Below are 25,000 nucleotides of genomic sequence, written 5' to 3'. Positions count from 1 at the left end.
TATTTATACAACCAAGGTTATTTAAAGGGGACCTATTATGAAAACCAGGTTTTTTCTTGCTTTAACATATATAAGTGGTCTCCCCTCAGCCTGCCAACTCAGAGAAGGAGGAAAGAAACCAGATTCTGCAGAGTCTGTACAGCCGCCCGGATGAGCCGTCCAGTGTGATGTGGATCTACGAGCCAATAAGATTCTGCTCCCGTCGTTACGTACACGACGGGAGCGATGCGTGAAACCACGGCCACAAATAACTCTGGCCGGAACAACAACAACAACTCCGCCGGCCGGAGCTTCCGCCATTTTTCCGTATCGTGTATCGCGTCATTCAGGCAGCCAATCAGCACAGAGCCTCATTATCATAGCCCCGCCCACTCAGAATCCTGCATAGATAATGAGGTTAGAGAATGGGAAGATAAAGACATGGATCAGAGGCTGAATTTCTAATTTATTTAGCAAAAACAATCAAAAGCTTGTTTTTAAGACATTCAAGGCCTGTTTAAAATAGGTATTAGATGCCATAATAGGTCCCCTTTAAAGAAACATCAACACATTTTATTCATAACTAATGGACACATCAGAATAAAAAGCCCAACAGTAAAAGTGAATATGACAGCCTATTGTGGTTCTGTTTATAGTTGTTTGAGTAAACTTGTCGCAGCAGACAAAAGTACAGTAATGATGGTAGCGCCTCACTTGGGCGTCGGCCTTGCTGTTTTCTGTGCTGCTTCATCATTGAGCTTTTCTGGGGTGTTCACGTCATTCCTGAGCTTCTCAGATTGTGACAGCTCAGATTGTCTGTGGGATAAATACAATTCTTTGCATGCTGGTAACTTGCTGCCTGGACCTGTGTCTGTATACGTCCCTCTGAATGTCTGTACGTCCCTCTGAATGTCCGCTTGTCTCGCTTGGAACAGTCTGGCTTCATTGTTCCTGATGGCTTGATTGGTTGCATGCTTTGTCTAAATTGATTTATTATTGTATAGGGTTGTCCCGATCAGGATTTTTTAGCTCTCGATCCGATCCCGATCACTTGAGTTTGAATATCTGCCAATCCCGATTTTTCCTGATCCGATCACTTATTTTGGTTCCCGATACAATTCTGATCAGATACATTTTGGCAATGAATTAAGTAAAAAAAAAAAATGAGGTCTAAAGCTCAAATTGTCCCAAGTTTCTTTTATTGTCCATTTTCTCCAACATGGACATATATTTCTTTTCACTGACTGCATCATTGGATCAAAACAAAGCTTATCAGCACTGGTGCCACAAAATGGATAAACATGAAATTGTAAACTAAAACAAAAAGTGCAGATGACAAAAATAAATACATTTCACTTCAAAAAAAGGTAGTTTACCTACTACAGTAGGTTCAAAAGTTGAATGACATCCAGTCAAATTCACAATCAATAAGAAAATTAAAATACATTTTGGCTTAACCTCAGTGCAGAATTCTCAACAGCATGAAATGAATAGCAGTTGTAGTTATATCTGTTATAGTTTTGGCCCTGTCTGTCACTGTGTTGTAATGATGTCACACAGAGTGTAGGAACCAAGTGTGTTTGTTCAGAGAGGGACCCTTTAGACCGTAACACCAGCCCGCAAAATAGCAGTCCGTCACCCCTGTGTTGTGTTTTCACCGAGAGTCAATAAAGTGACCAAAAGATGACTAACGAGTGACTGATAATCATTTACATAACACTACAGTCACTTTTCTCCGACAGATTTTCTTTCTTTTTAAACCTTTCAGACATTGTCTCTGTTTATCTGAGCGTAGCCTAGCTGTTGTTATCTTTCTGTTAGCCATGCTTCTTTCCTTCCAGCACAAACGTCACCTCCAGCTGCCGGCGCCGCCCAAAAGCAATATCTTATAAACACACATCAACTGTCTGTATTATTATATACAGTTGTTAAATACAATTATAAAACTATTTAATAATTAATATATATTAAAAACATAACAATAACTAGGTATGTCCCAATACTTTTTTGGACGATACCGATGTTTTGAAAATGACGTGATGGGGCCCGGGACTACACTATTATTGTCACTAGTTTTAAGGTTTGATCGTCTTTTCTTTTGCAGGCCAGTGATATAAATAGGGCTTTATCGTAGCGGAGATGGTTTGTGGAAGTTTATCCAGGGCTCATGGAGCAGCTGGGAGTCGTAGTTGAGGTTTGGATGGCTGGGAAACATATTGAAATATGAAACTATACCAAAGGATGGGGATGGATGCCAGCGTGGCGTCAGACCTGAACTTCAGCAGTCACATAAAGCCAGGTATGAAAGCTGGTTACTGTATGGGAAGATGGTTGATGCGTGAGGTGTTAGTGGACTCACTAATGTCAGCATTCACGTGTGTGGCTGTTCTGTCTGGTGCAGCTCTTGACCAGAATTTAAATATAAATCCTGGACTTTGATGGGGCCAAGGACTCCTACTCTGTCTGTCTGTGGTGCGTTTGCCATCGTATGAAACCTAATTTGAGGTTTTTTAACCTTTTTGCAGACGATAGCCATTTGTTTTAACCCTTGTGCTGTCTTTGGGTCAAAATGACCAAATTCTTCTATCCTTCTTTCCTCATGCTCTCTCCTTCCTTCTTCCTTTCCTCTTTTCCTCCTTTTTTACCCTCCTTTACTCCTTTTTCTTCCTACCTCCCTTTCATCATTTGTTCCTTTATTACCTTCTTTGCTTTTCCTTCCTTCTTTCCTTATTTTCTCCATTCCTTCCTTCTTCCCTCCCTTCTTTCTTTCCTTTTCTCCATTATTTCTTTCCTTTCTCCCTTCCTTCCATCTTTTCTCCCTTCTTTCCTCCCTTCCATCTTTTCTCCCTTCCTTACTCCCTTTCCTACTTCCTTCCTTCTTTCCTTCTTTTCTCCTTTCTCCCTTCCTTCCATCTTTTCTCCCTTCTTTCCTCCCTTGCATCTTTTCTCCCTTCCTTACTCCCTTTCCTACTTCCTTCCTTCTTTCCTTCTTTTCTCCTTTCTTCCTTACTTCCTTCTTTCCTTCCTTCCATCTTTTACCCTTCCTTCCTTCCTTCTTTTCTCCCTTCACCCTCCCTTGACCCAAAGACAGTACAAGGGTTAAGGAAAAGAGGATTTTGAATTGCAGCTCAAACAAGAGAGACTTGTTGAGTGTTTCAGTCACTCTGGTACGTGATGTTTCTCCTGCTCCATCCCTGGTCCTGCCTCATCACCATCTCTGGTTTGGTTGTACCAGCTTCTTTCAGACCACTACTTTTGTCTAGTGTGTTCTCACACCTCATTGCTCAAAACGCCTGCTTTTTTGGAGGTGGTCATGCTTATTCATGATAACTTAATCAAGCAAAATCTGGCTGTTGCTTAGCGTCTTCATTTCTATGGACGCAATAAGGATGCGCTTGTGTTTTAATTGTAGGAAGTGATGAGCTGTTCAGGTGAGTATGATTTTCAGTTAAATTATGAGGGGACATCCACAAAAGCAACTAAGAGAGTAACATTAGTGAGAGTGTGGATGATTGCCTTCACCTGTGGGACATCCCTGCGCTGCAGGGGATGCAGGACGAGGCCTTTGTTCTCCTCATTAGCTTCTGGGAAGAACATGTTGGAAAATACACAGTCCAATTTAATTCAGAGAAATAACAGAAGACATCAAAGAATCATTTGCTTTTCCCACAGAGCAACATTTATTCATTAATGATTTTCACCGTTTTCTCTCAGTGAATCATCAATTACAACTCCATAAAATCGTGACATGACCACTTGCTTTAAATGATAAACATGCAAATAATTGTAATCGACAGTGAATTTCTATAGACTCGCCTTTATTATCCGGGCAGTTAAAATGTGTCTATTTGATCATATTTCAGGATGTGCTAGAATACAACTGTGATGTTCTCAGCTGTTTTCCATGCGATATCCCCCTTGAAAGGGCTTGAGTCTACTCAGAGTTTTAACTGGATCTCACTCAAATGACCAGGCAGCTTTTCCTTTTCCTTCTTTTATTTTTCAGATGCAAGAAGAACAAGCCGTTTGCCATTAGTCATCAGGTGAAAAACCCTGAAAGAAACACAAATAAGAAAAAATATTTAAAGTCTGTACATAGTGAAAAGGCTGTTGCAAATAACTACTGTATAACAGAAAACAAGTATACAAAATAGCAGAATGAATAAATAAACACTTCAACAGTAAAACCCACAGACCTAAATTAAGCGGCTAAGCTAACGCTAGCACAAACAGTCTTTTGCAGCAATGAGCTTTTGTAGCAAGAGTTCACAAGTTGGGAGTCTTACCGGCGGCCTCTCTGGTGTTTGTTCCTCCTCTTCACATGTGCTCACCGCAGGTTGCAAAAACGAGCGAACAGTCTTTGTACCTGCCGCTGTCTGCACACCTGTGATGTGCGTCGCCTTTTTACCGGTCCGGGCCGCACTTCCGGTTCTCGTCAAAGTGGAACTTTTTCTCCGCTCATCTACACACATTCACAGTTTGACTTGACAACAGCTGACTCATTTCAAGACATAATTAACCTATGGCATCTACACTAGTACCTACTCAGCGCGACTCGCCTCGCCACGCCCCCGTTTTGTGCTTTTACACTACGGGCCGAGGCGGGTGGAGGCGTGCAGAGTAGATACTTTTTCTGTATCTATTCTGCTGATGTTCTAAGCTGCTGAGTCAGCCCTGGATCTGACGTCATCACAATACAGGCCACCGATTGGTCGGGGCGCGGGGCCGTCAGACGTTTGAATCAGGAAGCGGGAGTCAGCGCAAGAGCGTGTCACGGCTTCCTCATTTTATCCGACCAGCCTCTTGAAGCTTCTTTCACTCCCATTTTTTAACTTGATATGGAACAGAAGCCACAGACCCAGCAGCACATCTATCATCTCCTCCAGGTTCTACATCTTTAGTGTTCTTCTGATCTGGGTGTCTAAAAACAAACGAGGACAAGGCGAGTGGAGTCGCGCTGAGTAGGTGCTAGTATAAAAGTGCCTCCTATGGAGATGGGATTAATGAGGTTAAAAACTGCTGGAAACTAGATTTTATGACTTTAGATCGACCGGCTACATCACATCCAGTGCTGCCATAGATGTGCAAATTAGTAAAAAAACTTCTATTGGTGCTTTTTCACTAGTACCTACTCAGCCTGTCTCGACTCGACTCGCCCTGCCCTCGTTTCTTTTCAATACCCAGATCAGAAGTAGGCGGGGTTGGAGCAAAGCTGCTGTGACGTACTCGATTGTGCGATTGGGTCAACTCCCTGACCAATCGGTGGCCTGTAGAGTGATGATGTCAGATACAGCCGAAGCAGCTGCTTAGAACCTCGGCAGAATAGTTACAGAAAAGTATCTACTCTGCACGTTAAACCCCTAGTGGAAAGGCGCCAAACTGAGTAGAGGCGAGTTGAGTCGGGCTGAATAGGTACTAGTGGAAAAGCGCCATATGACACCTTTGTGATAACCTAGAGCATTGAAACACCTCAAAAACCACCTGCGAGCAATTTTAATCACAGGTTTTCTTATTTGATGTTTGGATTTCTCGTAAATCTAAGCGAAATGGAAACAAGACTAATTAAAGCTGCAAGCAGTGATGAACGGTCCTCCACCCTTGTGCACGTTCAGGCTGCAGTGGAAGCTTGTATGACTTGTATGTAGATTCTTCAGGCCTGGACATCTAGCTGATGAAACCACCCACGACTCTCTATGTCAAACCATTCAAAAGTTATAGCAGAAAGTAGGAAATATCAGATATTTACCAATCAGAAGAAGGGTGGGTGCGCTTTTTGGCGTCTATCGTCGTCACGGTAACGCTTTTGACTTGAGAAAAGTAATGCGCATATTCGCAGGATCTAGACGCACATTTTGATGTATAACACACCTGGGTGAATGTTATGGCTTGGGCGAAGAAGCAGCCGAAGAAATGGCATAAATTGCGGCAAAATTACACGATTAATTCAAAATGGCCGACTTTTTGTTGGGTTTCGGCCATGGCGCCAAGAGACTTATCTTTAAGTTGTGACATGATACAGGTGTGTACCGGTTTTCGTGCATGTACGTCAAACCGTAGAAAAAAAAAAAGGAAAAAAAGAATTCCTACAGATACAATACGGCCTTCGCACTGTAAGTGCTCGGGCCCTAATAAGCAGTTTCTCATTCCTGTAACAACCACGTTGGATGATGCGTTCTGTGGTTGTGGAAAACACGTCACACTGTTTCAGATGAAGATACTGTGGTCTGATGAACCTAGGTTGAACCTATCCCAAACCTATCCCAAAGCATCAGGGTAAGGAGAGCAGTTCATGAAGTAATACATCCATTTTACAGCTGTGGGCAGTCCGTGGGGACGGCAGTGTGATCTGAGGTATCTTCAATCCCTCAGATCTAGGTTTGGTGATGTTTTGTCTGCAGGATGTGGTCAGCTGGTGACATAAATGAACAGAATACACAGATTCTTCCATCAACAGATTGTTCTTCCCTTTTGGCACAAACATAGTGCAAGATGACAGTACCAGGATTAATCTGGCTGAAGGAGTGGTTCCAGGGAGTATAATATATGATTTTAACACGTGGACTGAACACCACAAAGTTCACGCTTAACCCTTTAAGACTGGTTAGAATAAGGTGAAGAACGCTTTATGCCGTGCTGAACTGATACTTTTAAACTTGAGATTCAAAACTGGATCATATTTTAACTACTGATTGTATCTATGGTTTGTATTTCTTTTGTTTACATTTTAAATCATCCTTTTTATTTATTCATGTTTTAACATCTGTGTAAAGCACCTTGAATGGCCTGGTTGTTGGGGTTGTGTTATACTAATAAACTTGCCTTGCCTTACAGGAAAGGATGAGCTGGAAATCTCTCCCTATGATGACACATTGATAGACACTCGCCTGGCCTCTCTGGTCGCAGGTAAGTCGCTCTGCCAATCTGTCTTAAGCACCGAGTGTTTGAGAGGGTGGGGGTAGACAAGCATAGTGCAAATGATATATTTTCATGAACTAGTTTTAAGCTTTAATGTGTAAAACATGGAAAAAGTGGTCCAATTAAAGCACAGGAAGCACCTTTACCCGTACCAACACTTTATCCCCCAACATCTCTGATTCAGTTAGACTTTGACTACAAAAGCATCAATTTACAGCTCAAATAAAAAAAGACATTATTATGCCATTATGAATTACTGTGTCATTACTCTAGACTTCTTTCATTCCATCATTCAGCAGCAGTTTGGCCTCAACGATGCAAACTTCTGTCATAGACAGTGTTTGGCGTCTCTCTCTGGTCCAGGCTCTTCTTAGCCAAAGACAGTGTTTTATTTCAGTGTTTGGGTAACAATAGACAGGACAAACTCTCAAGAGCAATTGATGTTGGGGACACTGCCAAAACTACTGTTTTATTAAATGAACTCAGAAAAACAGTGCTGTTGTTGAAAGGTAGACCTTGTATCAGCTAAACCCTTATGGAAATGAAACGGCCCGCTCTTGTTAAGTAGCTACATTGTCCTGCATTGTTTATTGTCTATTTAGCTCCGGCACTGCTTTGTGCACCACTTCGTTCAAGGTTTTATTAATACTTTCCCTTTAATAAATATCTCTAAAATCCTCTCACAAATGGAGAGGTCAACCAGTTGGACTGAATTTTGATTGAAAAAAGAGAACATAGAAGAATATAGTGATACGAGGTTTGCACCAGACAGCTATACCATATTTCATAACATTAATAAAAGCTCCATAATGTTATACGTCCCTGTCTCCCTGAACCCAGCACTCCTTTCTGTTTCACGGCCTATGACGCGCGTGACTCTTTCAGTGTGAATCCAGGGTAACAAAGGCTCGTAGCTGGACGTTGCATCTGCTGTCATTGCACTTGTTGCAGGATGAATCCTTTTTTGCTGAATTTTCAACCTTGTGTGAGAGAATCTTCTACAAGTCTCACATTAGCTTTTGGCAAAAGGGCTATTCCACCTTAAACCAGAACCCAATCACAAATCCCAAGCTGCTCAGACATGTCCACCATGTAAAACACTGTGATATGTGAAACCCTAATTATATCTGTAAAAATGCAGATAACAGGAATGTCCCTGCCCTTTTTCATATATTCTATTCTGTTCTATTCTATTCTATTCTATTCTATTCTATTCTATGATATGCTATGCTATGCTGTGCTATAAGCGGATTAATGAATGGCCAGCCTGCAGGAATGATTGTCAGTTTATATCAGCTGACTGAGGCTCCACTGCTCTTTCCTGTTTATTTATTTTACCTGCAGTTACATATCATTTCACACATGTGCATTTCCAGTTTGGTTGTGAGTCAAATTCAAGGCTACAGATCCCGAGATCTGCTAAGGAGTCAGCGTTTTAAAGTGTACGTGAAACACAACCTCCAGTCATTCTTTTCAAACTGTGACTTTCTGCGGGGCTGCTGTAGAACGGTGAATTGTACTGGACGAGTGATGTTTTGTCTGCAGGATGTGGTCAGCTGGTGACATAAATGAACAGAATACACAGATTCTTCCATCAACAGATTGTTCTTCCCTTTTGGCACAGACATAGTGCAAGATGACAGTACCAGGATTAATCTGGCTGAAAGAGTGGTTCCAGGGAGTATAATATATGATTTTAACACGTGGACTGACCACCACAAAGTTCACGCTTAACCCTTTAAGACTGGTTAGAATAACGTGAAGAACGCTTTATGCCGTGCTGAACTGATACTTTTAAACTTGAGATTCAAAACTGGATCATATTTTAACTACTGATTGTATCTATGGTTTGTTCTTGTTAAGATTTGGAGTTTTTGCAGTGTGCAGAGCATTTCTGAGCCAGTATATAAGCTCAGAAATGAGAAGAGTCTTTCCTCATCTGCCATCTACTGCCATTCTCCCCACCAGCTTCGTCTTTCATGCAACTGGACGGTGAGAACCATTGTCTGAAGGCGGCGCAGGACTGCGGCCTGTACGAGAAGTGCGGCTCCCTGCGGTCGGAGTACGTGGTGGCCTGCACCAAGCCCATCCCCGGGTCCAGCCGCTGCAACCAGCACAAGTGCCACCGGGCCCTGCGGCGGTTCCTGGAGCGCGTGCCGGAGGAGTACAGCCTGGGCGTCCTCTTCTGCCCCTGCACCAACACCCTGTGTGGGGAGAGGAGGAGGAAGACCATCGTCCCCTCCTGCTCCTACCAGGACACGGAGGGTCTGCAGCTCAACTGCCTCAGTCAGCAGAGCGTGTGTCGCCGAGATGACCTCTGCAGGTTAGACATGAAATACACTGTCAGCGTTATCTCATTTATTAAGGCCCGAGCACTGACAGTGCGAAGGCCCTATTGTATCTGTAGGAATTTTATTTTTTTCTTTTCCGACGAAATGAGGACCTTTTTGTCCCCCTAAACGTGCCCCAAAAGTCGCCAAATTTTGCACGCAAGCCAGGCCTGGCGAAAAATTTGATATTTAATGGTTTGCATTAATGGGCGTGGCCTAACGGCTCAACAGCGCCCCCTAGAAAACTTTGTGCCTCAAGCCCCACAATACGGTTTGACGTACATGCACGAAAATCCTTACACACCTGTATCATGTCACAACTTAAAGAAAAGTCTCTTGGCGCCATGGCCGAAACCGAACAGGAAGTCGGCCATTTTGAATTAATCGTGTCATTTTGGCGAAATTTATGCCATTCCTTTGGCAGTTAATACGGCTCGAACCGTAATGTGCACCCAGGTGTGTTATACATCAAAATATGTGTCTCCATCCTGTGACTAGGCGCATTACTTTTCTCAGTCAAAAGCGTTACCGTGGCGACGCTAGACGCCAAAAAGCGCGCCCCCCCCTTCATCTGATTGGTCCATATTTGATAGTTCCTACTTTCTGCCAGAACTTTTGAATGGTTTGACATAAAGACTCGTGGGTGGTGTCATCGGACTCTGTTTTGAGTCCTTGAACAAAATTGGTGCAAAATAGCCCCGCCTCTTCTTCTGATTGGTCGATATCTGATAGTTCCTACTTTCTGCAATAACTTTTTAATGGTTTGATATAGAGAGTTGTGGGTGGTTCATCCACTAAATGTCCAGGTCTGAAGAATCTACATCAAGTCATACAAGCTTCCACTGCAGCCTGAACGTGCACAAGGGTGGAGGACCGTTCATCGCTTTAAATCTTTATTTATTTTTTTATTCTTTATTTCATTCATTAAAAGAAAAACAAAACAGTTCAATATAATTACAACAAATCTCTTTCCTTGAATGAAAGGGAACAGAAAGAAGACTAAGCTTATTTTATCTGTCCCTTTTTCCTAAGACATAAAATTTCAATTAATGTAATAATCATAAAAAAATCACTTTCCAATAAAAGTAATTTAAAAAAAACAACAACACAAACAAAAAAACAAAACCAAAACTACAACAAAGTTATAAAATAACACAAAATAGCTGTCGTCAAACACAGATAGTCGTATTCTTTTTTTTCATTAAAAGAAAAAAAATATGACAATGGTGCTAAAAAGAGAGAGAGAAAAAATAGAAAACCCACCTAACTTAACAATTATCATGATATTTCTTCATCAAACTGGCTTTTATTATTCTTTTAAATGTAATGTTTGATTTGCATTATTTGGCTTCTGTATCCAGATTGTTCCATAAACTGATACCTTTTACAGAAACACAACGTTCCGTTAATTTTGTCCTGAATTTAGATCTCTGTTCCTTTTAAGTTATTCTTATTTTCTCTTTTTTCAAATTTTTTCGGTATATCGATTGGCTAAATCAAAAATCGTTGGCAAAATCTTATGTCTGAGTGTCTTTCATTAGTGTCATTTCAGCGCTTGCTTAACACTATCTATCTGTGTAAATGAGCATTCTTTTTCCCAAATGTAGAACCCTTGGGAAGTCCACAAAAGACACCAACCAGTCAGGGTTTGCAACAGGATGCAAGCAAACAAACAAAAAGATAATCACAGTATTTCTGTCAAGCTTTTTAAACACAATCATTTTCCCTGAAATCTGAGCAACAATTTAAATCAGAAAGCGAAAACAACTTTCATCCACGCCAGTGCACGTCGTTGCACAGTACTGTTAATGAGCTGAAATGCCGTTCTGCTCTTTGGCCTCTATAATGGAACTTTTCCACCAGCACCTACTCAACTCGGCCGGGTTTCTTTTCCACTACAATCCAGCACCTGGAGCAGAAGTAGGAGGATTGGTGCGAGGATTGTGTGATCTAAATGAAGACAACAACACTAAAGATGTAGAACCTGGAGGAGTCTGAGACTTGTGTTGGATATCAAATAAAAATTGAGAGTGAGAGAAGCTTCAAGCGGCAAGGCTTTTTTTCTTGTTTGTTTGTCTCGGCGCTGCTGAAAAGTCATCTGTAGCCGTGAGCAGCTATGAAGAGACAGAGCTCCTGGTAGATCTGGTCGTTCCTTATCTCCGTCTAGATCCCTTTTTAATTCTCTCCTCAGCACCAGGTTTATGAACATCTGACCCTCAGAGTTGGATCATGAAACAGATTTCTGCTGCCGTTGCTGGTTGAATAAAATGAACCAGAATCCGTCAGAGTCTCTTTCTCTGATTTCCTCCTCCTGACTCAGACGTCTGACTCCAACCCCCAGAAAAAGTATCTTCTCGGCACGTTAGACCTCTAGTGGAAACCAAACTGCGTCGAGTCGAGTCGGGCTGAGTAGGTGCTAGGGGAAAAGCGCCATAAGTGCACTTTGTTGACCCAGTCGATTCTAGATTTGGTATTTGAATCATTCGACTGGCACCAGGAAAAGATCTAAGTGACTTTATAAACGTATCCATTGTCCGGGAACACAAGGAAGGAGCATATTTGGTAAAGACTGTCCCACTGTCCATTAATGGATGGTGGAGATGGCATCGGGGTAGTCTGTCAGACCGAAGCATCGGGGCGGTCCGTTAAACCGAAGCATCCCCCCCTTCATGAGACTGTCAGAGACCTGGAGAGCTCCATCAGCGACCGGCTTCGTCTCCTACGATGCGTCACTGAGATGCATCGCAGGTCCTTCCTCCCCGCTGCCATCAGACTTTACTACCAGGCTGATCACCGTAGTAATGGACAATAACAACAACATGTGCAATGTGCAAGAATCATCAGTCAGTCATCAGTTAACCTACTATAACAGCAAGATGTGCAGTATGACAATGATAATTAAATCTGCAAGCAGCGATGAACGGGCCCTCGCACCCTTGTGCACGTTCAGGCTGCAGTGGAAGCTTGTATGACTTGATGTAGATTCTTCAGACCTGGACATTTAGTGGATGAAACCACCCACGACTCTCTATATCAAACCATTCAAAAGTTATGTCAGAAAGGAGGAACTATCACATATTGACCAATCAGATGAAGGGGCGGGGCTATTTCATGCCAATGAAGGTCATGTACTCAAAACCGAGTCCGATGACACCACCCACGAGTCTTTATGTCAAACCCTTCAAAAGTTATGGCAGAAAATAGGGACCTATCAAATATCGACCAATCAGACGAAGGGTGGGTGCGCTTTTTGGTGTCTAGTGTCGCCACGGTAACGCTTTTGACTGAGAAAAGTAATGCTCATCGTCGCAGGATGGAGACGCACATTTTGATGTATAACACACCTGGGTGCACGTTACGGTTCGGGCCGTATTAATTGCTGAAGGAATGGCATAAATTGCGCCAAAATGACACGATTAATTCAAAATGGCCGACTTCCTGTTGGGTTTCGGCCATGGCACCAAGAGACTTTTCTTTAAGTTGCGACATGATACAGGTGTGTACCGATTTTCGTGCATGTACATCAAACCGTATTGTGGGGCTTGAGGCACAAAGTTTTCTAGGGGGCGCTGTTGAGCCATTAGGTCCCGCCCATTAATGCAAACCATTAAATATCACATTTTTCGCCAGGTGCAAAATTTGGTGAAGAAAAAATTCCTACAGACACAATAGGGCCTTCGCACTGTAAGTGCTCGGGCCCTAATGATATGATAATATTAGTGTCTTTAGATCATTCAAGAATGTGAGGGGGAAGGAGGAAAAGAACAAAACAAGTTTTATCTATTCAATACCGCCACAAATTCTGGGCTCAAAGGCTTCACATATTCAACCCATTTCGTCCACAATTTTACAAACAAATCTTTCTGGAGACGGAGGCTAAATATAATCTTTTCCATCATATATATATATATCATTAACTAAGTTTATCCACTCCTGTATTGTGGGGGCCTCAGGGAGCAACCAAAGTGCACTGTTTTTCTTTGTTTCTCGTACTGCACTACTTTTATTTTCATTCCAATGTATATACTGTTTATATTTTGTAATTTTGCATAATTTGCTTCAAAGCACAAGATGTTTTCAAATATAGAAGAACCTCCTGCAGATGGAGTTGAAAGAGACAAACGTTCAAAACTGACTGAGAGGATGACAACACCTAGTTTCATAACATTAAGGTTAACCATAACTCATAATAACACACTCTTAGTGAAAGACTGGGAAAATAGAAAATATTAGCTTTTATTTGAGCATGCAGTATTGTGCACTGATTTATGACAATGACTCACTGATTGTTGTATGCTATTATACGGTTGTTTGATTCCCATTTGATATAATTCAAGGTTTACAGTAAAGGAGCTGAATTGGTTCTAAACATAGAAGAAGAAAAAAACACAATGAAAGGACACGAAGGAGACTGTGCAAGAACAACAATATGTTTTTAACCTAAAACTCTATAATCAACAACCTCAATCAACATGCATTTTCCTGCCTACTGTGTTTTGTTTGGGGTTAACTTGTTTGTGCCTTTTCCAGGTCCAGGCTGGCTGATTTCCTCAGTAACTGCCAGCCGTCTCACCAGACAGCCAGTGGCTGCATGAAAGACTCGACGGGGCTCTGCCTACGAGCCTACGCCGGACTCATAGGTAACGATGGAGGAGGAGGAGAGGAGGAGGAGAGGAGGAGGAGAGGGCTGGGAGGAAAAATGAAGGCGTGTGTTTTCTACGGTGGCAGAGACCCGCCATTGCTAAAAATAAAAGTAACGCTGCAAACAGAAACAAACGCCGCTGCAAATAAAATAAACGCTGCAAACAAAAAGAAACGACGCGTCAAATAAAAGAAACGCTGAAAATATAAAGAAACCCCACTGCAAATGAAAGAAACCCCGCTGCAAATAAAATAAAAAAAACGACGCAAGTAAAAAAGTCACAACGAAAGTGAATTACCGGGGACTATTTTTGCTGATGCACCGGTGTTGCACATTAAAAATTACACGTAGCGACGTTGAACACTAACCTTTTCACTTATTTTTTCGTTCGTTGTTCTTCTTATTCCTCGCTCTTCTTATTTCTTCCTTTTACTTACGTCCTCTTCGTCTTTTTCTTCTCCTCTCACGTAAAAAACACCGGCGCATCAGCAAAAATAGTCCCCAGTAATTCACTTCCGTTGTGGCTTTTTTATTTGCGTCGTTTTTTTATTTTATTTGCACCGGGGTTTCTTTATAATTGCAGCGTTTCTTTTATTTGCAACAGCGTTTCTTTTTATTTGCAGCGTTTATTTTATTTGCAAAGCGTTTATTTTATTTGCAGCTGCGTTTCTTTTTATTTGCAGCGTTTCTTTAATTTGCAGCGGCGTTTGTTTCTGTTTGCAGCGTTTATTTTATTTGCAGCGGCGTTTGTTTCTGTTTGCAGCGTTACTTTTATTTTCAGCAATGGTGGGTCTCGGCCACCATAGTTTTCACTTAACCAAGGCTTATGTTCCTGAACGAACGGGGGTTTTCCAGCAATGTCAATCACATGTTTGTGGGTTGAGGTGGGACGCTGCAGTAAGCACACGGGGGGTAAACTGCATACAGAAAGAAGCACCAGAGGAGATTCCCTTTGTTTCTACCTACTTTAGCTATTTGCTTTTAACTGAGAACGGCTACACGTGAAAGCCTCGAGTGGACTGAAGCCAAAAGTCAAGGAAGCTCGTCATCATGAGGGGTACGTAAGAGTCAGGCGGGAAATCCTTGCAACATATGGCGCTTTTCCACTAGAACCTACTCAGCTCTACTCATCTTTACTCAGCCTGGTTTCTTTTCCAGTACAATTCAGCTGGAGCAGAAGTAGGAGGTTGGAGTGAAGCTGCTGTGACGTATTTGATTGTGTATCTAAACGAAGAAGACAACACTAAAGATGTAGAACCTGGAGGAGATGATAGATGTGCTGCTGGGTCTGTGGCTTGTGTTTGATATCAAGTTAGAAAATGAGAGTAAGAGAAGCTTCAAGCAGCAACACTTTTTTTTTGTTAGTTTGTCTCTGTGCTGCTGAAAAGTCAGCTGGAGCCGTGAGCAGCTATGAAGAGACAGATCTCCTGGTAGATCTGGTCGTTCCTTATCTCCGTCTAGATCCCTTTTTAATTCTCTCCTCAGCACCAGGTTTATGAACATCTGACCCTCAGAGTTGGATCATGAAACAGACTTTTGCTGCCGTTGCTGGTTGAATAAAATGAACCAGAATCCGTCAGAGTCTCTTTCTCTGATTTCCTCCTCCTGACTCAGACGTCTGACTCCAACCCCCCGAAACAGTATCTTCTCGGCACATTAGACCCCTAGTGGAAAAGCACCAAACTGCATCGAGTCGGGCTGAGTAGGTGCTAGTGGAAAAGCGCCATAAGTGCAGTTTGTTGGCCCAGTCGATTCTAGATTGGTATTTGAATCATTCGACTGGCAACAGGAAAAGATCTAAGTGACTTAAACATATCCATTGTTTGGGAACACAAGGAAAGAGCATATTCAGAGTTGGATCATGAAACAGACTTTTGCTGCTGTTGCTGTTGAATAAAATGAACAAGAATCCGTCAGAGTCTCTTTCTCTGATTTCCTCCTCCTGACTCAGACGTCTGACTCCAACCCCCCGACCAATCGGTGGCCTGTAGTGTGATGATGTCAGATACAGCCGACTCAGCAGCTTAGAACCTCGGCAGAATAGATACAGAAAAATATCTACTCACGTTAGACCCCTAGTGGAAAAGAACCAAACCGAGTGGAGTCGGGCTGAGTAGGTTCTAGTGGAAAAGCACCTTTAGTGGCAGAATATGCGGTGAGGGGAGATGGAGGGAAGAGTAATCAGACCAGCAGAATGAAGCTAGCGATGAATGTAGGAGCGTTAAACGGTGTAAACGAGGCCCTGAGCCCAAGAGTAAGGAGACACAAACATATTTAGTGGCCAGTTTTTGGATCTCTCACTGAAGGAGGATTCTTCCGTGTGTGTGTGTGTGTGTGTGTGTGTGTGTGTGTGTGTGTGTGTGTGTACACTTTCAAATATCCCTTCAGTCCGCTCAGGAAAGGTCACCGAGTCTACATCAAGCTGTTTTCAGGCAATTGTTTACCTTTGTTGGCAGGAGGAGAACAGAAATCATCTGGGTACTAATCTCCTGCCAACAGGCTCAAAGTTAAAAACAAAGTGTTGAAGCCGCTAGATCTGCCAGTGCAATGAAACCTTTGTCCCATCCGGATCTGACATGGTGATTGATGCTGTGACCCCTGTGACCTGCAGGCACCACCATGACGCCCAACTACGTGAGCAACAGCTCGGCCGAGGTGTCGCTGTGGTGCAACTGCGAGGGCAGCGGCAACCAGTGGCAGGAGTGTCTGAGACTGCAGCGCTTCTTCACCCACAACACCTGCCTGCGTGAGTCTCCGCCCGCCGCACGGACGGGTCTCCGCCCGCCGCACGGACGGCTCTCAGGACCCACGCGTCCACAAACGGATTACCGTATTTTTCTGGACTATAAGCCGCTACTTTTTCCATAGGTTTTCAACCGTGCAGCTTATACGAAGGTGCAGCTATTCTGTGGATTTTTCTTCCACCGCTCGGGGCGCTCTAACCAGAATTAGAATCAAAACTAAGACAAAATAAATGCAAAGAAGAATACGCTACTTCTTCTTTAGCAGATAGAAGTAAGTAGAAGCAGATTTCAAACAGATAAATAGATAAATAAATACCGGTTATTTTCTCTTGGTTCTGTCCCGTTTTAATCAGCAAAGTTGCTGCCGTGTTAAAAGACACTGTTAGGAAAGATCTATTTAGGTACAAACATGTACATCATTAACAGTTCAAAATCCTTCTGTACATGTAGTAAATATCTAATCTAACAACAGAAATATCTGCGGCTAAAGATTTTTTTTTTTAATAGAGCAGATGCAGTTTATATGCAGGTGCGGCTTATAGTCCAGAAAATACGGTATTTATTTATTTTTTTTGAACATTTTATTTATACATTTTTACATCAAACAGAAGCAATCACACAGGAGAGTAAGGCAACAACAAAGATAAGTAGACAAAGACACAATCAAACACAATAAACAAAAATAAAAATAAATAAAAATAAAAAAATAAAAAATAAATAATTTAATTATTAGGGCTGTGAAATGATTCATTTTTTAAATCACGATTAATCGCATGTTGTCCATAGTTACAGTAACTCGCGATTAATGGCATATTAATCGCACATTTATTCACACATTGTTTGCTGTTCTAAATTACCTTTAGGTATTTTTTTTTAATGCTTTTAATACTGTTAACAACATGGGAAAGGGCAAATATGCTGCTTTATGCCAATTTGTATTCAACTTTCCACAAAAAAAGCTTTTGACCTGAATGTAACATTCCTTCATAAATACAAACACAAAGTCTTTACAAGTGTAAAGTTGGGGAATACAACTTTACACTTGTAAAGACTAACTTAAGATTCCTTGTTTTTTTAAGCAGCTCAATGTAAAACAATGAACCATATGCATCATAAATATTGTACAAGAAGTGCATTGGTCAGTTAAACTTTCCCTGTAATTATGTCTAACCTCATATGGAGGAAATAAAAGGCTCAAAAAATATCCCCTTCTCCTAAGTGGGATCAAAACAAGGTGACAAAAAATATGCCGTCAACGGCCAGAAATTATATAATGCACGTTTTTTGTTTTTTGTTTATCTTGCACGTTAATCGTGCGTTAACATTTTTTTTTGCCTTAATAGGACATTAAGTTAACGCGTCATTAACGCGTTAACTTAATGTAACTTACTTAATGTAACTAAATGTCCTATTAACGCGTCATTAACGCGTTAACTTTGACAGCCCTAATATATATATATATACATACATACATACATACATACATACATACATACATACATACATACATACATACATACATACATACATACATACATACATACATACATACATACATACATACATACATACATACATACATACATACATACATACATACATACAGTACATACATCCTGTTGGGAGGTTTGTGCACACCTGCTTTTTACCATCTGTAAGCAGAAACTGAGCTGACGGGAGGATACATACATTTATATATATATATATATATATATATATATATATATATATATAGTATAGTAATCTTGAAGACAGAGGAAAACCACTGAAAACCACTGAAAGATGAGAGACCAAAAGTGTGTAAACTTATTTTAACACAATGATTAGACTCAGCAGTAAACTAGAATCTTAATTAATTTGTAATCTCTGCATTTGCAGTTGTACATCACATGTCCAGTGAACTCAGCAGGAATGATGTCATTTTTGTTTACTCTTTTGAAGTGTTTTTCTATATAAATCGTGTTTTGAGGAATTCCTCAGATCCTCAGTGCATGTAAGGATCATTTTTATTTAGAGACATGTCCTGAGGACACAGTCTAAGCCCCTCTGTGCCAGTGAAAATATTTCCAGATGACTAAATGCTCGTTCCTCTTCCATGACGCTCTACGTTGCCAGCTCTGGCGCTTTTCCAGCCCCAAGTGCAGCTGTATTAGTGGGACTGTTTGAAAACAGCTCCCTTAACGCCATCGATATTCTATAGCAGGGGTCGGCAACCCGCGGCTGTAGAGCCGCATGCGGCTCTTTAGCGCCGCCCTAGTGGCTCCTGGAGCTTTAAAAAAATGTTTCACCTTTTTTTTCCTTTTTTTCTTCTTTTTCTTCTTTTTTTCTTTTTTCTCTTTTTTTCCTTCTTTTTTTTTTCTTTTTTACGTTTTTCTTCTTTGTTATTTTTTCCTTTTTTTCCTCTTTTTTTTTTTTTTTTTTCTCTTTTTCTTTTGTTTCTTCTTTTTTTCCTTTTTTCTTCCTTTTTCCTTTCCTTTTTAATCTCGAAATTTTGACTTTTTTCTCCAAATTTTGACTTTTTTCTCGACATTTCGACTTTTTTCTCGAAGCACATAATGAAAAAAAAATCTTCCCCCAGTTATAACTAATATAAATCCATGCAGCATGTGTTGTCTTCATTCTAAGGCTGATACAAGACTTTTCATTTTTTGCGACTCCAGACATATTTGTTTTTTGTGTTTTTGGTCCAATATGGCTCTTTCAACATTTTGGGTTGCCGACCCCTGATCTATAATGTGACTTAGATTATGTGTTTAGGCTCAGGATGATGGAGACATAGTGAATTGTCTCCACCAGAGCTCCAGCGAGGAACAGCTCTGAGGAAATGTGTTTGACAGCGTGTGAGTGTCTGGGTGGCCGTCTCCTGCAGAGATTCTCTCAGCGTGCGCTCGGCTCCGGTGCTTTATGTGTCAGCTACATGCCACAGCCTCAGCATCCTAAAGTCTTACAGGATGGATCTGTGGCCTGGGGATTGTGCCGGGTTGGAGAGGTGTAACCGGCGGAGTCGGGGGGTGGGGGTTGAGCCCTCCACCTGTCACTCCATCACAGCGGCTGTCAGAGAAGACTTGCTCCCTGAGCCTGTATGTCCACACACTAAAGCCGGAATCGATGCATCAAGGCACTTCCCATAAAGCTCTGTGATTTATCAAGCTGACGATAGCTCCAACAATAAAGCTGCCAGACAGATATGTAGGTTCACACCCACTCAGATGCAGCATCACAGGCCAGCCAAGTGCACACACACACACACACACACACACACACACACACACACACACACACACACACACACACACACACACACACACACACACACACACACACACACTGGTCATACCAGTGTGTGTGGGCTTTTTTGGACACTTTCACTGGAATTGCAATTAACAATTCCAGTAGCTGTGAATGATCCCACTAACCTGAACCCTAACTGAACATTTCATCCATCAGCGTCCGATGCAGGGCTGGGGATCCATTCAAATGTCAGGAAACGATTCGATTCCGATTCTTAAGATTCAGAATCAATTATCAAGATTTGATTTGATTCGATTTGATTCCGATATTGATTTGGGTTAGGGTTATTAAAACAGTTTTTTGAGCTGTTGCATGAATTATATGACTGTAGTTCTGCAACATAGTATTACTAGTATTATATTGAGATTCAACAGCAAGTATTGCAGCTAATGATGCTGTAAGGACCAATCAGCTCCCAGAATGCTGATAGAACTGCTTTCAGAAACATCGTGGGTCAGAATTACCAAACAGATCCAGGGAGGAAACAGAGACGGATGAAATCGCTTTTAGTTTTTCCCACATTCCGTTTCAATTTTTTTCGGTTTCGGTGAGAATTTGGTTTTTAGCATTTTATGCAAATATAACCCCAAGACAGTATATAAAGTAATGAAATATAGACAATTTATGCATTTATAACTGAAAACTTTAATGTTTTCATACCTTTAAACATATTTAAAAGCAAAAACATGGCACCAGTTATTCTTGTGTCCAACAAAACATTCCTTTTTCGGGCATAAACAAAAAAATACCAAAAGTTGTAATGATGAAAAAAAATCGATCTTGAGAATCATGAGAATGAGAATCGATTTTAGAATCGGAAAATCGATTTTTTTCAACACAGGCCTAGTCTGATGATAAAGTTAACTGTTTGGCTTAAGGTTTTTCTCCCACTAGGGGAGTTTTTACCTGCCATTGTTTATGTAATAACTGCTCGGGGGTCATGTTCTGGGTATGGGTCTCTGTAAAGCGTCTAGAGACAACTCTGTTGTATTAGACGCTATATAAATAAAATTGAATTGAATTGAATTAAAAAAATTGAATTAACGTGACCTCCTTCCACACTTTCCTCTAACCAAGACCTAGAAATGATGGCATTAAAACGAAGCTGTGGTCCCCACATGGAGGTCGCATCAGACCGCAGTCACACACACACACACACACACACACACACACACACACACACACACACACACACACACACACACACACACACACACACACACACACACACACACACTTCTCCTCCAGGTAGGGCTTGGGAATTGAGAATTAAAAGTTGCGTTCCGTATTGAACCAATACAGATACATATTATGCTCTTATTTATTGATGTCATAATATAATATACAGGTGAAGGTCGGAAAATTTTAATATATTGCAAAACTTCATTCGTAGTAAATTTAACTAAAGGTGAAACAAATATATTATTTCCCCACAACATTCAAAGTGAGATACTTCAAGCCTTTACTTGTTATGATTTTTGTGATTATGGCACAGTTTATGAAAACATCAAATAAAAAATAAATTAGAGAATATTTTATGAAATTAATAAACAATTCCATCATCAAAATTATAGCAAATAAAGGTTTAACATATCTTGCTTTGCATGTAATTAGATTAGGTAATATATTAGTTTCACCTTTTAAGCTGAATTATTGAAATAAACACTATATTCTAGTTGAATTATTGAAATAAATTAACTTTTACACCATATACTTCACCTGTAGGCTACACACATACACACACACACACACACACACACACACAGACCATTTAAACTGGCGAGCTCCTCCATTGTTTCCTACTAAAGGTGATACGTCTCTGAAGTGTATAGTGCTACTCTGCACAAGGAATATCTCAGCTCCACACACACAGTGATGCTGTTGTGTCTCCTTGCAGGTAATTCCATCAGCTGGATGGGAAGCCCCGGCTCACTGCCCCCGGACGCCACTCTGCCCCCCGGGCCCAAGCCCTCCCCGCTGGTCCAGGAGGACGAGCTGCTGAGCAGCAACCGCCTGCCTGGAATCAACAACAACGTGAGTGCACGCACACTGCTCACATCGTACACTAGTACACCAAACCTCTCACACTGCTCACATCGTACACTAGTACACCAAACCTCTCACACTGCTCACATCGTACACTAGTACACCAAACCTCTCACACCGCTCACATAGTACACTAGTACACCAAACCTCTCACACTGCTCACACAGTACACTAGTACACCAAACCTCTCACACTGCTCACATAGTACACTAGTACACCAAACCTCTCACACTGCTCACATAGTACACTAGTACACCAAACCTCTCACACCGCTCACATAGTACACTAGTACACCAAACCTCTCACACTGCTCACATAGTACACTAGTACACCAAACCTCTCACACTGCTCACATAGTACACTAGTACACCAAACCTCTCACACTGCTCACATAGTACACTAGTACACCAAACCTCTCACACTGCTCACACAGTACACTAGTACACCAAACCTCTCACACTGCTCACACAGTACACTAGTACACCAAACCTCTCACACTGCTCACATAGTACACTAGTACACCAAACCTCTCACACTGCTCACACAGTACACTAGTACAGTGTCTCCCAACCTGGGGTCCGGGCCCCCCCTGGGGGGGCGCCAGAGATCTCTAGGGGGGCGCAAAACTTTGTCTGCTTTGAAATTATGCAGTTGTAAAAATTATATTTGCGAATGAGTCATTCATAAGACATTGTTAGGAATAATTAATGAATGTCTTGAATATTTTTTGTGTTTTTTATACACTGGTGACAAACATAGGAAATTAAAGTTAAGTTTATTTTGTTTATTTCGAACATGTAAAAAAGACAAGAAAAAAGACAAGAAAACAAATACAGGTGGGTATTCCACCACATAAAGGAAAACATCGAAACACATATCTCAAGTTACATGTCCGAAAAGGAGTGGGAGAAGTATAAACTTATTTAATCCCACCCCCTTTCCACAACTAAACATAACTTATATGTCTGTATTTATTTTTTTGCTATACACTAATTTGTATAAATATATATAATTTTTACAAAAATAACCTGTTTAATACAAGATGTAAGCTCTATCATAAATATAATATAACTATGATATAAATATAATATAACTATATATAAACTATGTATATCTAAGTATATAAACATACAAAGACAACATACAGCAGAACACACACAGCTGCTGATCTTTAAACACAGTCTTCACTTTTTTACCTCAAATAAACCATTTCTTTATATTTCTTCTTAAATTGTTTTATGTTTATACATTATTTTAACTCCAAATTCAGAGGGACTAGTAGCTCTGTCTCAGACCACACAGCAGAATGGCATCATATGACATTCAATGAGTGTTAACTGGATTATCATCAGTGTCATTTTGTTATTTTATTATGAACACAAAAATGATCAAATGAGACATATAGTTCTCTTTTTTCCTTTCTAAAATGCCCAGTATGCTAAACCACCCTTAGTCTGAAAGATTCAAATGTCTAAAGAGATATAGTTTGAGATTTTCTCAAGTCGCATCATTAACAGTACTGATATGAACAATACCTTCATTTGGCTGACCGCTGGGTTACATACTGGTCACTTGGATTTGTGTTCAAAAGTGAGAAAGCAGCATTTTTATTGTGAACATCTGTATTTTATTGTAAATATCAAAATACTGTTAACTTCAAAAATAGGTTTCTGCTCGGGAGGGAAGAATAGATAAGCAGATAACACAGAAGTTGAAGTATCCTGTACATGATTGCGGAGGCACAGCGGAGGGCACGGCCTCGGGAGGCTGATTAACTGATGTAGTGGGTGGGGTGGTGCTGACGGCTATTGTGACTGAGCAAATGAAGATAATGAAAAGCTCCAGGTAGGAGAGGCGGATGGTAGGAGTGGAGCGAGGGGACATAGGGACTGGAAACATGACGGCACTGGATCAGCACGAAAACATCATTTTATGTTTATTTCACAGCCAATAAACCTCTGCACAACACGCCAGGAAAGATTCCTGACAGTTAGATCACCGCAGCCAATAGGACTGCGTTGCTCCATCACTTGTCATGGACATTTATATTCTTTGATATCCAACAAGAATATCCATATTAATTTACAATGAAATACAATAACCCTGAACTACCACAAACAGTAGTGCAGCCCGGCCTTTAGCAGGTAATAAAAACTAATGAGTGACACATGGAAATGTGGGGATGAGCACGTATGCTTCGGGAGCGTTCGTCCAGCTCTGATCATGAAATGTGGTCCAATCCAGCCGCTGTCCTGGCTTCTGTGAATGTGGCCAAACCGCAATCTGCCATGGCCGTGGCTTTCGACAATTCCCAGCATGCCTCACTGCCAGAGATAATCTGGGACGGCAGACAAGAGGGGATTCCAACTCTCGTCCACTCACTCGCCCTCCCCTCCTCTCTGTGTCTCTCTCCCAGTGAGCGGATTAGATGAGGTGTTAGTTGGAAGGACTGCTTTATTAGTATGAATTTATTCATGCCCATATGTCACCCCACCTTCCACTCCCAAATCCTCGCTTTGTGTCATTTCTCTGAGACTTTTGTCTTCGATTGCTGGCATCTCCAGCTTTAACTTATTTCCTACTGTCTCTCAGTCATCTGCTCATTCATATCAACAAGCCTCCAGGTCGACCCCCTTCCCCTCCCGATCCATACTTGCTCCCCATCCCCTCCCCATCCATACCTGCTCCCCATCCCCTCCCATCCATACCTGCTCCCCATCCCCTCCCCATCCATACCTGCTCCCCATCCCCTCCCCATCCATACCTGCTCCCCATCCCCTCCCCATCCATACCTGCTCCCCATGCCCTCCCCATCCATACCTGCTCCCCTTCCCCTCCCGATCCATACCCGCTCCCCACCTCCTCCCGCTCCATACCCGCTCCCCATCCCTTCCCGATCCATAACTGCTCCCCACCTCTTCCCGCTCCATACCCGCTCCCCATCCCTTCCCAATCCATACCTGCTCCCCATCCCCTCCCGATCCATACCCGCTCCCGATCCCCTCTTGATCCATACCTGCTCCCCATCCCTTCCCGATCCATACCTGCTCCCC

The 25,000-nt window shown here is 41.6% G+C and overlaps 1 protein-coding gene across 1 annotated transcript in view; it reads left to right on the top strand.

Moving 5' to 3' along the window:
* The window catches only part of LOC133447314 (GDNF family receptor alpha-4-like), a 74,990-nt gene that overhangs the window by 45,963 nt on the left and 4,027 nt on the right, over positions 1-25,000 (top strand). The window contains exons 3-7 of the mRNA XM_061725961.1: positions 6,811-6,882; positions 8,863-9,217; positions 13,755-13,864; positions 16,478-16,612; positions 21,799-21,935. Coding sequence (XP_061581945.1) covers positions 6,811-6,882; positions 8,863-9,217; positions 13,755-13,864; positions 16,478-16,612; positions 21,799-21,935 — 809 coding nt within the window. The remainder of the gene's footprint in view (positions 1-6,810; positions 6,883-8,862; positions 9,218-13,754; positions 13,865-16,477; positions 16,613-21,798; positions 21,936-25,000) is intronic.

The sequence above is a fragment of the Cololabis saira genome, chromosome 7 (assembly GCF_033807715.1).
Source record: "Cololabis saira isolate AMF1-May2022 chromosome 7, fColSai1.1, whole genome shotgun sequence".
NCBI classification, from domain to species: domain Eukaryota; kingdom Metazoa; phylum Chordata; class Actinopteri; order Beloniformes; family Belonidae; genus Cololabis; species Cololabis saira.
This window is presented reverse-complemented; position numbering and strand designations above follow the sequence as displayed.